This window comes from Fulmarus glacialis, unplaced genomic scaffold (genome assembly GCF_000690835.1).
Source record: "Fulmarus glacialis isolate BGI_N327 unplaced genomic scaffold, ASM69083v1 scaffold33656, whole genome shotgun sequence".
Lineage (NCBI taxonomy): Eukaryota > Metazoa > Chordata > Aves > Procellariiformes > Procellariidae > Fulmarus > Fulmarus glacialis.
The window spans coordinates 2,371-16,262 of NW_009220621.1; the positions used below are offsets into that span (position 1 = coordinate 2,371).

Sequence of the window (13,892 nt, forward strand, 5' to 3'; positions counted from 1 at the left end):
CTTATGTGCAGGATCGAGTAGATAACTGTTTTCCAAAAGCAGTTTATTCAGATTATAAATGAAGGCCAAAAGGGACCATCAGCTTACCTAGTGCAAGGCTTTCCACCTAGCTTGCTGGGGAGTTCCGACTGGCTCCCCAAACAGTTTTGAAAGCTGCTAGTGCACTCATACACGCCCAGATCTCCCACCACATTGCCCCACATCAGGACCAAATGATTCACCCAAGGAGGTGCAGAATTCAGATAGCTACAATGTGGCCTTTTCTGGTCTCTTCTATTAAAACAAGTCTTACGAAATCAACTGCTCATTCCTGTAGTGATATCAATCATTTGCAAGAAATCTTTTCCGTATCAGACGACTCAGCATGTCTCCATTGCACAATGACTTGTTCTGTGCATGAAAGAGCTTTACTGTCATGCCTGGAGCAAGCCAGATGTGTGCTATTATGCAAGAGAAAAACATTTCTGTAGAGCCTCTTTGATAGGTATGCCTAGTGAAACAGTATCAGTGATTGTTTTAAGAAGTTTTAAAGGAAAACAAATATGGGTTGTGCCTCTGACAGCTGTTCTGTTAATCCTCCTCATCTCTTTACTATCTCAAGAGGGAAGGGAAGATATAAGGAGTTAGTGAAAGTCAAAACGATAGTGGTAACTGTAAAATGCAATGCTTGAAAACTGTTAACATGCTGAATTGTGAATTGATGTTAAAAATTCTTAAACCTTATATCCATGACACAAAGATGTCAACTTGTTCCTTTGTTATCTTTATATTTTCAGAAGAAATCCACTGATGTGCATTTGTATCTAGTTAACATTATCTGCTGCCCTACAAGCTCCACACCAAATCTTGCCTACTGTGTGCAAGTTTCGTATTTTTGTGACCCCACAAAGATCAGCTGACGAGTGAAATCAGGGAGATCAGTGTCTGGTGAACACTGCAAGAGAGTGGTTGAATTCTAGCATTCTTGTCCAAATATTTTCTTTTATATTACTTTAAATATCTGGAAGAAGAAGCAAGTCTAAGAACTTAGTGTTTATCAGTTTCATAAACCATAGTGATTTGGATTCTGCAGAATTATGAGAAGCATGCCTAAAACAATTGTATAATGGCTTAGTGCTTAAATAACAGGTGTTAAGTACTTTGCCATTTTTTTCCTTTTATCCCAGAATATGGAGTCATAGAATTACAAAATCACAGAATGGTTTGGTTTGGAGGGGTCCTTTGAAGATCATCTAGTCCAGCTCCCAGCATAAATTCAATACTGACCTTGGCTAGGTCAGTACTTGTTTGGGGAACCTTTTAAGGAAAACCGCTGTTAAAAAGTTACCTGTGTTAATTGTTAAAATAAATATATACCATGCCATTTTTGTATGGGTATGCTTTGTGCATCATGAGTAGAAATAACATACATACACATTGTTTATAAAGATTTTGTATATGTAGATACTACCTCTTCAGAGGTAACCCAGATTTTCACAAGCAAATCTTCTGTAACCTGATTTGCAAAAATGTTTTTGTTTTGTGTTTTTTTTGACAAGCAACAGTGAACACAGCACATCAGAACATGAAATGTGGTGATTTTTGTAGCTCTCTTTAATAATCCATGAAAATCTACAGAGTCTGGAAAGGATTAAAGCTAAACTGGCAGAAAAGGTTTTGACCTAACGCACTATCAGTGCTACAGTTCCATGTATTATACATGCAGAAACATTAACAGATAATTTTAGATTACTCCTCCTTTCAGGCCATGTAATCTTCCTAGAAAATCGTAGACTTATGGACTGTATTATTGCTGGGAGAAATTACATCTGACTGATAGGTTCACATAGGTGAAAGTTTATTTCAGAACCTGGAGACAATCAGGGAAAGGTTCCACATGCAATTAAGATAATATTAAGAGCAACAAAAAGTTGGAAAGTTGGGCAACCTAAAAATAATTCTTCCCAGTATCTAGGGGAAGATTTTTTTTCTTCAAGAACTTTTTTCTTTCTAGCACAGCCTTCCATCCATCAAGAGCATCTTCCATCCGTGCAAGACCATGTGTGCTATGTGGCACATTGACTGTAACCATGCCAATTATAACAGCAACTTAAGTACTCCCTTTGCAGACGCGCAGATGGAGCAGCTACCAAAGCACGTGTGCTACTGAAAGAGCACCTGGCCTCTGTCTGTTCTGTTATTTAAGTTCTTAGGACCAGCCTCATGCACGATCCACACTGTAAGGTTCAAACACTGCCTGAGCCACTGGCTGCACAACGATTTGCCTGAACAATGGAGAATGAAGTCCTGTATTTGGCTTCAGGACAACTAGGTATCTGAAATCCCACATGATCCTTTAGTTATATATTTTGTAACTTATCTCAGGCACGTGTCTGTGCTAAAGAAACCACAACAATTTTATCATTAACTTAAAACATTTACAAGCAAGACATCATGAAGTCTTTGCAAAAAGTGGAATATAATTAAAAAGCATTTATTGTTAATTATTACCGTTATTGCAGTCATGGGATCACTTATGCGTTTAGTTTTCTGGTCTGTCTCTCCTTCTGAATGCCTGCTAGCTGTGTTGGAGGAACGTTCTGCAGCTTTATTGCCATGATTTTTAAAGTGCTGCAAGTTTTTTTCACTTCACGTTCATATTGTGCTTCCTCTTCTCGAGCTCTTACAGGAAATCTGGCAATGATCGTGGTGCAGGATCAGCACAAACCCTTACTTTGTTTTTCTTCTTTTTTCTTTTTTTGCTGACAAGAAGGAGTTCAGAGAAATTCAGCCTGCAGTTTAGAGGGCTGCGTAAAACGCTGGTGGTCAAAGACAGGTGTGGGAGCTGCTCAGCTGTTGAGCATGAGACATAGACTCTGGGGTCTACTGGGGATACTACCTTAAATCCAATTCTTAAGACTGGTATATGCTTGATATGTAAATAATAACTAATAAATAATATACAGCATACATGAATAATATTTTGAACATGTCTTTCTGCCGAGAGACAGCCAGTAAAAAATGAAAATAGAGGTCAGCTAGAGATGAGGATTTACCAAAGTAAAATATAAACCTGGGGCCCATCTCTCCTGTAGTTCTAGAAGAGTTTGCAGCCATGCAAACCTCTATTGACTGGAGAGGTGTTGAGGCATGGTGTGCGACTATTTCTTGTCAGGACCAGGACTCACTCACTTTTAAAGTTCCACGAGTTGAGCCAGTGCTTTTGGAATGGGATGAGGAGACTCCAAGTGAGTATTGCTGTTATTGCAATAATTAGAGAACACGATATGAAGCTCGTTCAGTGTGAATTCTCAGACAAGCCAGGAGGTCTATCCAAACACATGTGAACATATGAAATAATGACAATTTCACAGAAGCAACCAATAGTGGCTGCTTGAATTTTGCAGGGCGTATTTTTTCATGCCTTTGCTATTTGCAGTGATGTGGAGTAAGTAGTGTAATGGCTTGTGACTTCCAAAGGTGTCCTCGGACAAGATGTCATCATATCTTCTCTACTCTCACTTCTCTTTCTTTCAAACACTGAGTTACTTCCTCTGTGCTGCATTCTGCACCCTTTATTCTGGAATGCTATTACAGTTCTACTACTCTGATTTTGACTTTTCCCTCAACCAGCCAAAACTTAGGACACCAAAGCCGTAGGAAAAACAGGAAGACTGTCAATGTCAAGGTAGGGCTAATACGTTTGTCCAATCCTTGCTGGCCCATTGTCAACGTAATACAGAAATAATATTCTGTATTCAAAATTTTACTTTGCCTTCATTGTTACCTTCAAGAACTGCATCTGTGGAAAATAAAATATAAGACTCTAATATCAGAAGATTGGGGACTTCTGTTATATATATTTCATCCAAAACACGCAAAAAGAAATGTATGTTAGTAAATAATTATCATTTTCAGCAAAAACATAAACTCTTCAGGAGAATAGGAAACTCTTGGAAATCTGAAGCTAGTAATGGTCTTTCTATCTTTTTTTTTTCATGAATGTATGACAGCTACATTATATACTCTAGTATTAAAGCTATTCCGGTCTATTCAATCAATAAGCATTTAGCACTTCCAGAAGGTGCACAGTCATCCAGCTGACGATACATTCTGAGTGTGGGTTGCAGATACCAATAGCTATATATCAATAACTGGTACTGTAGCTGCTGAACGTTTTACAAAGTACTGTCTGCTGAAGGCACAACTTGTAAGCCAGTATGGCTTTGTTAACAGAAATCAAATCTAGGCAGGGGCTGAATGCTAGTCACTATTGCTGACTCTTTAAATAACGGCACCGACAACAATAGGAAAGGTGTTACTGTAAGATAGCTGCTGTAAGTCCTTCTCGCATATCAAATGATGTTTCCTGATATAAATCAGATAAAGATCTGACTTTTCCAGACTTCCATCAGCATTCAAAAACCAGAAGGAGACAGTCTGTCTGTTCAGGATTTGATTGTTACAAGCATATGTATCAGCACAGCTCTCCCTCTGCTTTTGTATAGACCACATTTAAAAACAGTTCTGTTCTTCCACCAGTCCTCAGAAGGTCAGTACTGCTTTACAATATTTCTTTATCTACAGAGACAACTTGAGGTACTTACGTTTGAAGTTCATTAAGGTACTAGGAGGCCCTTTTTTTGTGAGTGGCTATCAATCTCAGCTTCCTGTGTGCTGCAGCAGCAAAATGTATTTTGTTAAGTGAAAACTGTCACTTAGACCAATCTACTGTTGTATTTCATCTGCGAATTGTTCAGCAATTCACAAAAAATTTGCACTTAGAACGCTTTGATGCTGAAATGGCAGCTGCTTTTGAATTTCCAAAATGGACAGAACAGTAAAAAATGGTTGATTTAGCCAGTTAGACGTTCATTACTGGTGCTAGTGGCACATGCGCACACTTTCGCCCTAAGAAGGGCACACAAGATTTTTTTCACAGTTCAGCATTCCAGAACTATGCTATCTGAAAAGAAGTATCATCAACAATCAAGCTTCAATATCAATGTATTTGAAGCCATAAGTGTTTTAGTTTGTCAGACTCCATTTCATGTAAAAAAATCTCCATCTTGCACTCAGCTATCTGAATCTGTCCCTAAGCTCTCTTAACATCTCTTGCAGACCATGATATTTGCACCCACTGCTGTACTCTCAGGAAAACAAAGCAACATAGAGCCACAAAAAGAAATTTAACAAAAAATCTGTCATCCATTTTTTAATCACAATTCAACAGTTCTCGAAAGAGAACTTTTTCATACCAATTCTCTTATTCATTAGCTGGACCCAGTTTTCACTTCAGTTTTCATGTATTTTACAACAGATAAGCAAAGAACAGACTTGACCTTCTTGCAAGGTTCACCGTATATTGTCACTGAATCCCATGTACTGTACTGTCATAACTTCCATTCCCTGGCTAGGGTTCAGCACAGTGAACTATGCTTGGGTGACCTGTTATGAATCATTAACAAGAACTTGCTTGTAGAGGTATTTCTGGTGAGAAGCCTTTAAAGTCACCTGGAATGAACTGCTGTGGATTTAGCTGATGAATCATTTTCCTCCACCTCTCCTAAGGAGAGTTATTTGGTATAAAGACTTTAATGGGAATTGTATGTATTGCTGATGATACTTCTGAAGTTATGATTACAGTTACACCCTCTTTGAGATCTGATCTGTCAATGTAAAGAGAACTGCCTCAATACAGCAAAATCAGGGTTTCTGTTTAACTTTCTTTGTATTAATTGGTCCAGATCTTTAACCACTTTAGTTACATGTTGACTCAGTGCACAGTACTGGAAAGCCTAAAGCTGCCTGCTGAATTCCCGGTGCAACTGCATCATTCCAGTAGAAAGAGGGATCACTGATCATTGTATGGGATATGAGATCCATGCAGGAGATCTGTACAGATATCCTGCTTTGGGCATTGCATGATCATGTTTGCTTCTTCATGATCCTGTGGATCCACAACACCAGAAGCCACCAGAGTCAGACTAAACTGAAGGAACTTTTAGTTTTCTCTGTGGACCACAGGACTGCCAAGTATTACTAAATACACTGAAAAATACAAAAATACAGCAGATGTCGTACAGCTATGATCTTCTTAGCCACCTCTTGGGTATCAACAGGTAATTTGTCCTTCCTTGAAATGATAAGAGTACCATTGGTTTTAGGCCCACTGAAGTGACATGGGGAACTTGCAGGCTGATAGAATTATTACAGGATATTTGCAGAAAGTAAACAGAGCCAATAAGGAACTCAGAATACGTGTAGGTAGTCAGCAACTAGGGTCGGTTTGCATTTGTAATCTGTGCAATGATTATGACTTAGGACATGTCTGATAAAAAAAGATTTTCCTTGCTAATTACAGTGTGCTACAGATAGGTTCAAGCAGAGGAAGACACTTCATTATTATAATGGCATTTCCAAACAGAAAACCAAAACATTTATCTATTAGATCAGAGCTTATTTAAGTCTCATTTTGTTTTTAAGAAGACAATTGCATGTATCAGCTATTGCTTCATTCACTGAAACAACCTCCAGGCCTATATCAGAGGATGTCAGCTTTTGTTGCTTCTTTGAATTCTGAGAAGTATGCGTTTAGTTATCTTACACTGCTCTGGATCTCCCATGAGAAGAGCATGAGACCAATACTGCACCACTCTCCTCCTTTCTGGAGTTACTTTAACTAATGAACTTGTGGTTCTAATTATTTTGCTGAATTTATTTTACTTTAATATATCTCCTTAGTCTTCACCTAATTTACCCTTTATTTACAGCATTTAACCAAGAGTTTAAGGCCTCATAAACAAATGGAAATTTGTTTATGTAAGCATTAAGTAAACCTCAACAGCCTGTTTTTATTGCAATTTATTCCACTATGAAGTATGAGTAACTCCACTGAGTTGACACAGTTACACTTTTATAAAATGAGAAGACATGAGAAGAATCAGTAGAGACGATCTGCCAGTGGACTTTGAATTCCCCGTTTGTGACATCCTTCAGTCACAAGAGCAAAACAGACACTGAAGTCCTAAGGTCTCATGATAGAATTCGTGCTGGATACGTGTTTTGCCTCTGTCCTCTCATTATTTGCACATGTTGCAAATCACTACAGCAGACTTTACCAGAATATAATTATATTTACCAGAAAAAAATAAATGTGGCAGCCTCATAATTCCATGTCCATTTGAGTTTTTTTTAAGAAATGTATATGTTACCAATCTGGATAAGAAATAACAAACATCAGTTAATTTCCAAAGACACTGGTATTTCTGTGCTGTGATGCTTTGAAAAGTTTGAGACATCAAAAAAGGGGATAGTTTATGTTCAATAAGAAGGAAAGGGGGCTGTTATTTCCACCAGGACCATTACTCCTCCCAAATAAGGAAGAAAGTGGGTAGAAACAGGATGATAATTATAAACTTTATTTTTTAAAACTGAAGACTTGTCCAAATTAGAGTTCATAACTGCCTCCTGCAGTGAGATTGGAACATACTGAACAACTAAGAAAATACTTGCAGTAGAAAGCAAAATTAGGATTTAAGACAATTATTTCTTTAGAAGCTACGGACAAAGGAACCTACGAATGCAAGGGGGATTAATATAAGAAATGGAATGGTCAGACTCTTAGACTGTAAATTTAACAATTATTAAGATCTTTATTCTACTGTTTGTAAAAAAAAATGTGATTTTTTTTGCACTCGAAGGGTAATGCTTCAGACTGAAGTTTAAACATATTTAGGGTTTATACATTTCTAAAACAATGGAATTAGATCTATCTAAACCCACAGCCAACATTACAATATTCCCTACCACTTGCTTTAAGACAGAGGAACTTTTTCTTCAGTAGATCCTGAGGCAGAACAATGATCTCAGGTAAAGGGAATGTTATAAAGCAAGATGCTTATCGCTTATCACTATGAATGTAGTTAAGCTCTCCTTAATATTATAAAGGTTATAATAAATATAACGTAATAGAATAATAAATAATATAACAAATAGTATTTATTGGCACAGTGATAATTGTTAACAACAGCTGCTTCTCATCTCTCTGTAAGGGAATTGAAGGTCTGCAGATGTCTCTGCGTATTATATAGGAGGAAATACTAATGCTTCAGTAGTGACTGCTGTACATTTCAATCCCCAATGTGCTTTCCATAGCAAGGTAGCTGTTTTATAAGTTAGCTGCTCCAGCTCAGTTTACTCTGTCTGGACCCTTTATTCTTCAGTACTTGTGAGCTGCTAGTCTCAGCAGCACTCAGTGGCATTATATACAGCTTATAGGCTCAGCACTTGTTAATCAAGCCTTGTGCACATCCCTCTCTACAAAGCTGAAAAAGAAGTGGGAATGGAATATTGCTCTTTATTTGATAGTATCTCCACCTGTGTTGCAATAATTGGCAAGAGACCAACTGTCAATCACTACTGAGCTGCATTTTACTCCTCTCCCTATTACCTGCTTCATTTCTTTTTGGATGCTTCAGTAGTCATTTAGGAATTAACAGACATGATACATACCAAATATTTATTTCCAGCCAACCTTGCAGGGCTTTATTAGCACTGAAAATCAAGACCCTGTTCTGAGGCAGGAGGCCCAGCAAATAATCTATCATTTGGAATAGTAAAGGACATCAACACAGTTATGAGGGCCTGGTCCCAACCCAGCAAAGAATACAAGGATGTGTTTCCCTAACAATTTAAGGAATGTGAGCACATTCCATCTTTAAAAAAAAATTCAGTCCCAGTCTGATGACTGACTGTTTTCTGCATCGTGGCCTCCAAGACTATTGAATAAAACTTCAGATCTCTGTCCTTCTTTCCATTGACTTGAGCATAGGACTTCTACAGGATAAATCCCAAGGTCGGCAGTTCCATTTCTCACACCCAACCAGAAGCATAAAGCTCATCTGTGCAGGAGACAGAGTCTCAGGTCATAGAACTAAGCCATATAAATCTCACCACCTTAAACTCTGAGGGCACACCAGGTTTTTAAACAGTTATTTCTCCATAAACACACATATTATGTACATTGAAGGAAATCAAACTCAAGCAAACTGCTGTCAAAATAAAACATGCCATGCATAAACAATTCTCTCACTGAGGAAAGAGAGTAAGGAAACAGTTTAACCTGAATGTCTGCAGATACCTCAGGGATGATGGTGTTAAGAAAACATAACAAGGTAATACAGAGAGGTAAGTGGCTATTGCCAGTTGGTAGAGCTTCATGGCTTTCATGCAGTTACATTGATTTAAATGGCTGAAGATCTGGGCTCTAATCTTCAACAAAAGTTGATAAACTGGCAGGTTCTACAGAAGTAAGTTTTAAAGCCGAGTAACATAATCAAGAGAAGCTGGGCAAAAGGAGCTCTGTACTGCACATGCCCTCAGGGTACACCATTCTCTAAGGCAAATACCAGATAAAGCATATGAGAGAAAAACCTGATAGCTCAGCATTTTTATGAACAGAGAAGTACCTTCCCCCTCTCACTGTGGTTACCACTGTGTTCAGAAAATAATGACTTTGGCCCACCCCCCTCCTCTGACTGTACCACTACCTCCAGCTGACTGGGGTGACTGACAAACTGCATAACTTGATATTCAAAGTCTTTATATTAAAAATACCTTGCCATTCTGCACGATAAATGGTTTCCACTTGGAATTAGTTAACGGAGAAATATTTTGGTTACTTTTGCCAAAGGGGTTTGCTTTGTTTGCAAGGTCATTCAGTATAAGCTCCCTGAACTTTGAACTGTATCTGCAAAGTGAGATAAACAAGAGCCATATAAATACCACAGCCCTTTTCCCCACACTGTTTTCTTCTGCAGCGGAGTTAAGCAGCAGAGCTGCCAAGGAGGCGGGGAGGAAAGGGTAAGTGGGCTGGTTTTGCTATGAAAGAGCTTCATGACTTAAGATTTGGCAGAGTGTCTGCTTGTTTCTTTGCTGAAAAGGCTGACTGTGGAAATTTCCATTGGAAACCAACTAGAAAGTTGAAATGCAAAGAGAAGTCTAATTCAGAACATAGCTCTCATCTAGTTCACAGGGCGAGACAGCTGTTGCTGGGCACTGTATGCCAGTGCTGCAGAAGCCTATAAAAGCATAGAAGGATCTCAAGATGTCATAGGAGTTTCATGTATTTATAATGGATATAAAGCCGTGCAGCTTTCCCAATGTGTGGAAAGAGTAAAAAAATGGCCCTGTTGATATCTATTGGTCCATAGTTTAATCTTCAAAGCAGTGTACCTAAAAAGCTTTTGGTAGAACTGCAGGAAAGAAGCATTAGGGACAGACGGCTTTCACAAATGATGTTGGCTTTGCAGCAGCTGGCTCTTGTTTTAAAAGATCAATTATTAAAATGTTTTAGTTTTTTCAGAATACGACAAAATTGATGAAGCACATGTTATTTATCAGAACTTAGCATTTCCAAAACATTCTGTGTTTACTGTCAGACTTCGATGTGAGTGGTAAAATTACAGAATTCCACAACCTAGGACATGTTGGGGAGCAGTTTTATAATTTTACATATTTCTCAATAATGTTTTTTTTCTGAACATATTAAGCCAAAATTATTATGTTAATAGAATAAAAGGAAAAGATAATTACAGAATTTCTCGTATGCTTTGATTTTCATAAACATTAAATGGACTAAATGTGGGTAGGAGATTTTGTAAGATCTGAGGAATCCTGAAACTCAGTTTTCATTTCCTGTTTTTGCAAAATTGTTTCTAGTGCCTGTGTTTTTAAGAGATTTTTGTCAATCCAAATACTACAGACTGACTTGTAAAATCTTTAAGTCTTTTTTTTAATTTCTTCCAGGTTCTGTAATGCTTGCTGCATACCAAAATACACTGTTGGTGCAAGTGCTTTTAAGTCTGTGGAATTATTCTGGGATCTGGAGTGAACTGGTCTAGATTCTTACCGGTGTAAACTGGCTCAGCACAACTGATTTTAAAACACAAGAAATGAGGCCACTTTAAAATCACTGAAGTATTAAAAACAGCGAAGAAGAAATTACAAAGAGGAAGGAACAACGTAGTCTGATCAGTAGCATTAAAAGAAAATCCAGTTATTCTGAACACTTACTTTTCAGCTGTTACATTAAAAAAAAAAAAACCCAGAAACCTGCCTATTTATTATAGGGGAATTCCACTGCAAAATGAAAGGAATATGATCAAGCAGTAAACAAAGTAGCTCAAATTAATTCTTACAGGTTTTTTTTTTAAACTGAATGGAGTCAATATCCTGCTGTGTTTTGCTACGGGAATTTCAGAGTCTGAACTTGGTTTAGGCATTGATCTCATTTTGTTTATTTTCTCTCTTTTCAGATAAAGCCCAGCCATGTGGGCAGGGCTGGGGCTAGTTCTGGCTCTCTGTCTCCTCCCAGGAGGAGGGACAGAGATCCAGAACTGCAAGGAGCCCCCAGAATGGCGTATTGGGGAGGAGAACCCGATGCTGAACTCTAGGGGCTCAGTGACGGTGGTGGCTCTCCTCCAAGCTAGCTGATACTTGTGCCTGCTGCAGGCTTCCAGGTAAGCGTGAATGTCTTTCCCAGTTTTCGTTAAAACATGACTGGTCAATTTTTTAATGCCATCTGAGGATAATACATGTGCCTAACTACAGATGCACTCAGTGAACTCTAGTTTCCTCAAATGCCGCCATCCCAGCTGGCATATGTGACGCCAGGTTAACTTTCAGCAGCCAGCGGCTCAGATTCTTCATGTCTTGACGTAGTCCTGACTGACAGACCATCTTTTCCAGATTTTATTTACAACGTAAAAGTATGATAAGCTTGGCATTAATGAAACCCAAAACACAGGAAAACCCAACAGAAACAGTTCCTCAAGAGCTATGCTTCAGTTAGCAATAGATGATTAATGTAGCTGAAGCCAAGAAACATCAAAATTCTCCGACATGGCTAGAACACCTGAAACAGAGAGATGTGTGATCACTCATTTTTTATGTAAGATCTGCGGGGGAAAAGGCAAATCAAAACATGTGCTTTTAATGTGCTTTTCCAGCCCCTGTTCAGAGGTCCTAGATGTAAAAAAAAAATTCAGAAGATAAGGTAAAGACTGGACTTTCTAAAAATACATGAAGCATTCAAGGGAATCATGACAGATTTTCATACAAGACCTGAGACATCGGTGCTCTGGTTTTTAGAACCTACTTCTGTGCAAATAATTAGGTATCATGACAGTAACAGCAGCAAGAAAATAATTTTGAGCTGACCCAAACAGGAATTGCATACAGCCCTTATCTTGGATTCATTTAGTGATTGTGAAATCATTTTCGTTTAAGTACTGGTTTCAGAGCTTGATTTTAATCACTGTAATAACATCTTCGTTTCCCCCTCTACGCGTATAACTTCATATTATAATAGTCTTTGCAAGTTTTTTACAAACTAGATTTGAAAAAGTGGTGGTAAATCTCTGGCTCCATCGAGGTTAAAAGTGGGCTTTGTGGTTGGCTTTCAAGGTAGTTGGGTTTGATTCTGTACATTTTAGAAAGGTTTTAAAGAATTTTTTAAGCTCTAGACTATTTCCTGAAACAGAAAAAGAGTTTTCTAGAGCAAATCTATAGGAAGGATACAAATGAAAAGGAAAAAACCTCCACGTCGTATAGCAAGAAAGCAGCTTTCTGTACTATAGAGCAAAGAAAAACTTTTGCGATGGGATGCAAAGGGAAAGACAAATAACTGCCAGACAGGTCATATACACATTCTGTAGCCATCCTTTTGATCCAGTTGCTGTAATAGCCCTTTTCTGGCTGTTACAGAAAATAGCCATGTCAAGATGGGCGGGAGAGCTATCAGCTTTTTACTGCAGGTTTGCTTTCTTGATTATTCATCTTCCTGCTGTATTAATGGTATGCATTCTTTAACCAACTATGTGACCAAAACGTCAGCATTTAAATAAAGACATCAGATAAACTAACTGTGTTAGACCATGGGGAGTGTGAAAGAACTGAAATAAAAATAACACTGAATTCAGTCTGAAAACAGATGTTTGCTTTACTTAGTACTGCATTCTACTTACAAGAACAGGACCCATGGCATATTAGTTAGCTATTGTAGAGTCTGGTTTGTTGACAGTATAGTTGGTAGTCATGGCAAATGGCAAGAATGTTTTAATAGTGTTAGTCTATTGCCATTAAAACTGGGAGTAAATAATATTCACTGTAATAAAAGCAAGATGGAGCATATTAAATTTCATTGAATGTGGCAAATCTTATGATTCTCTAATGATATACGGTCTTGCTTCTTTACATTCTCCACTAGATTGGAGGACCTGCGAGTGAAGTTAGAGAATGAAGGACTGGTCAATATCTCGTATGTGGTTGTCAACCATCAGGGAACTTATTCCCAGAGGAAATTTCACCTACTGAAAGAAAGTGTTTCAGACTATATTTCTGTCTACCAGCAAGATGAACAGCAAGCTGATGTCTGGACTACCTTAAATGGAAACAAAGATGACTTTCTCATCTATGACAGGTCTGTGTTGTTTAGAGGGGAACACAGGAAAATATTTGCATGTATTTAGAGTAATGCTTTGTAAATCTCTAATTGATTTGCAAGTAACCTGATTACCTCACAACAAAGACATCATAACCAACTTCTAAGTTGCACTAAGTAAAGCACTTGCATTTAGTGGAAAAAGGAAGCTACAAAAGAAAAGTCTACTTTTGCTTAAGCAAGTTTGGGATAAATAAATTTTTCTTTATAATTACTGTGGATTTAGGTTAATATAACTGAGTGTAGAATTTGATAGCATGATTCTAGTCTTACACTGTTTTTATGTTCAGACAACTTTGTTACATCCATGCATGTGAAAGTAGAATCAAATGAGAAAAACTATCTGAGTTCTCATGAAAACATTTTGACCGGAGTTGTTGAAAATGTCATAGAATCATAGAATCATTAA

At 37.9% G+C, this 13,892-nt stretch overlaps 1 protein-coding gene across 1 annotated transcript; it reads left to right on the forward strand.

Annotated features, from left to right (window-relative positions):
* Nucleotides 1-11,310: 11,310 nt before the first annotated feature.
* Nucleotides 11,311-13,462, forward strand: LOC104078980 (selenoprotein P-like; the record flags this gene model as incomplete). The annotated part of the gene is given in 2 exon segments (XM_009580829.1): nucleotides 11,311-11,501; nucleotides 13,250-13,462. Coding segments are annotated over 2 exon segments (404 nt in total), but the record flags the coding sequence as incomplete, so codon positions are not given.
* Nucleotides 13,463-13,892: the final 430 nt, after the last annotated feature.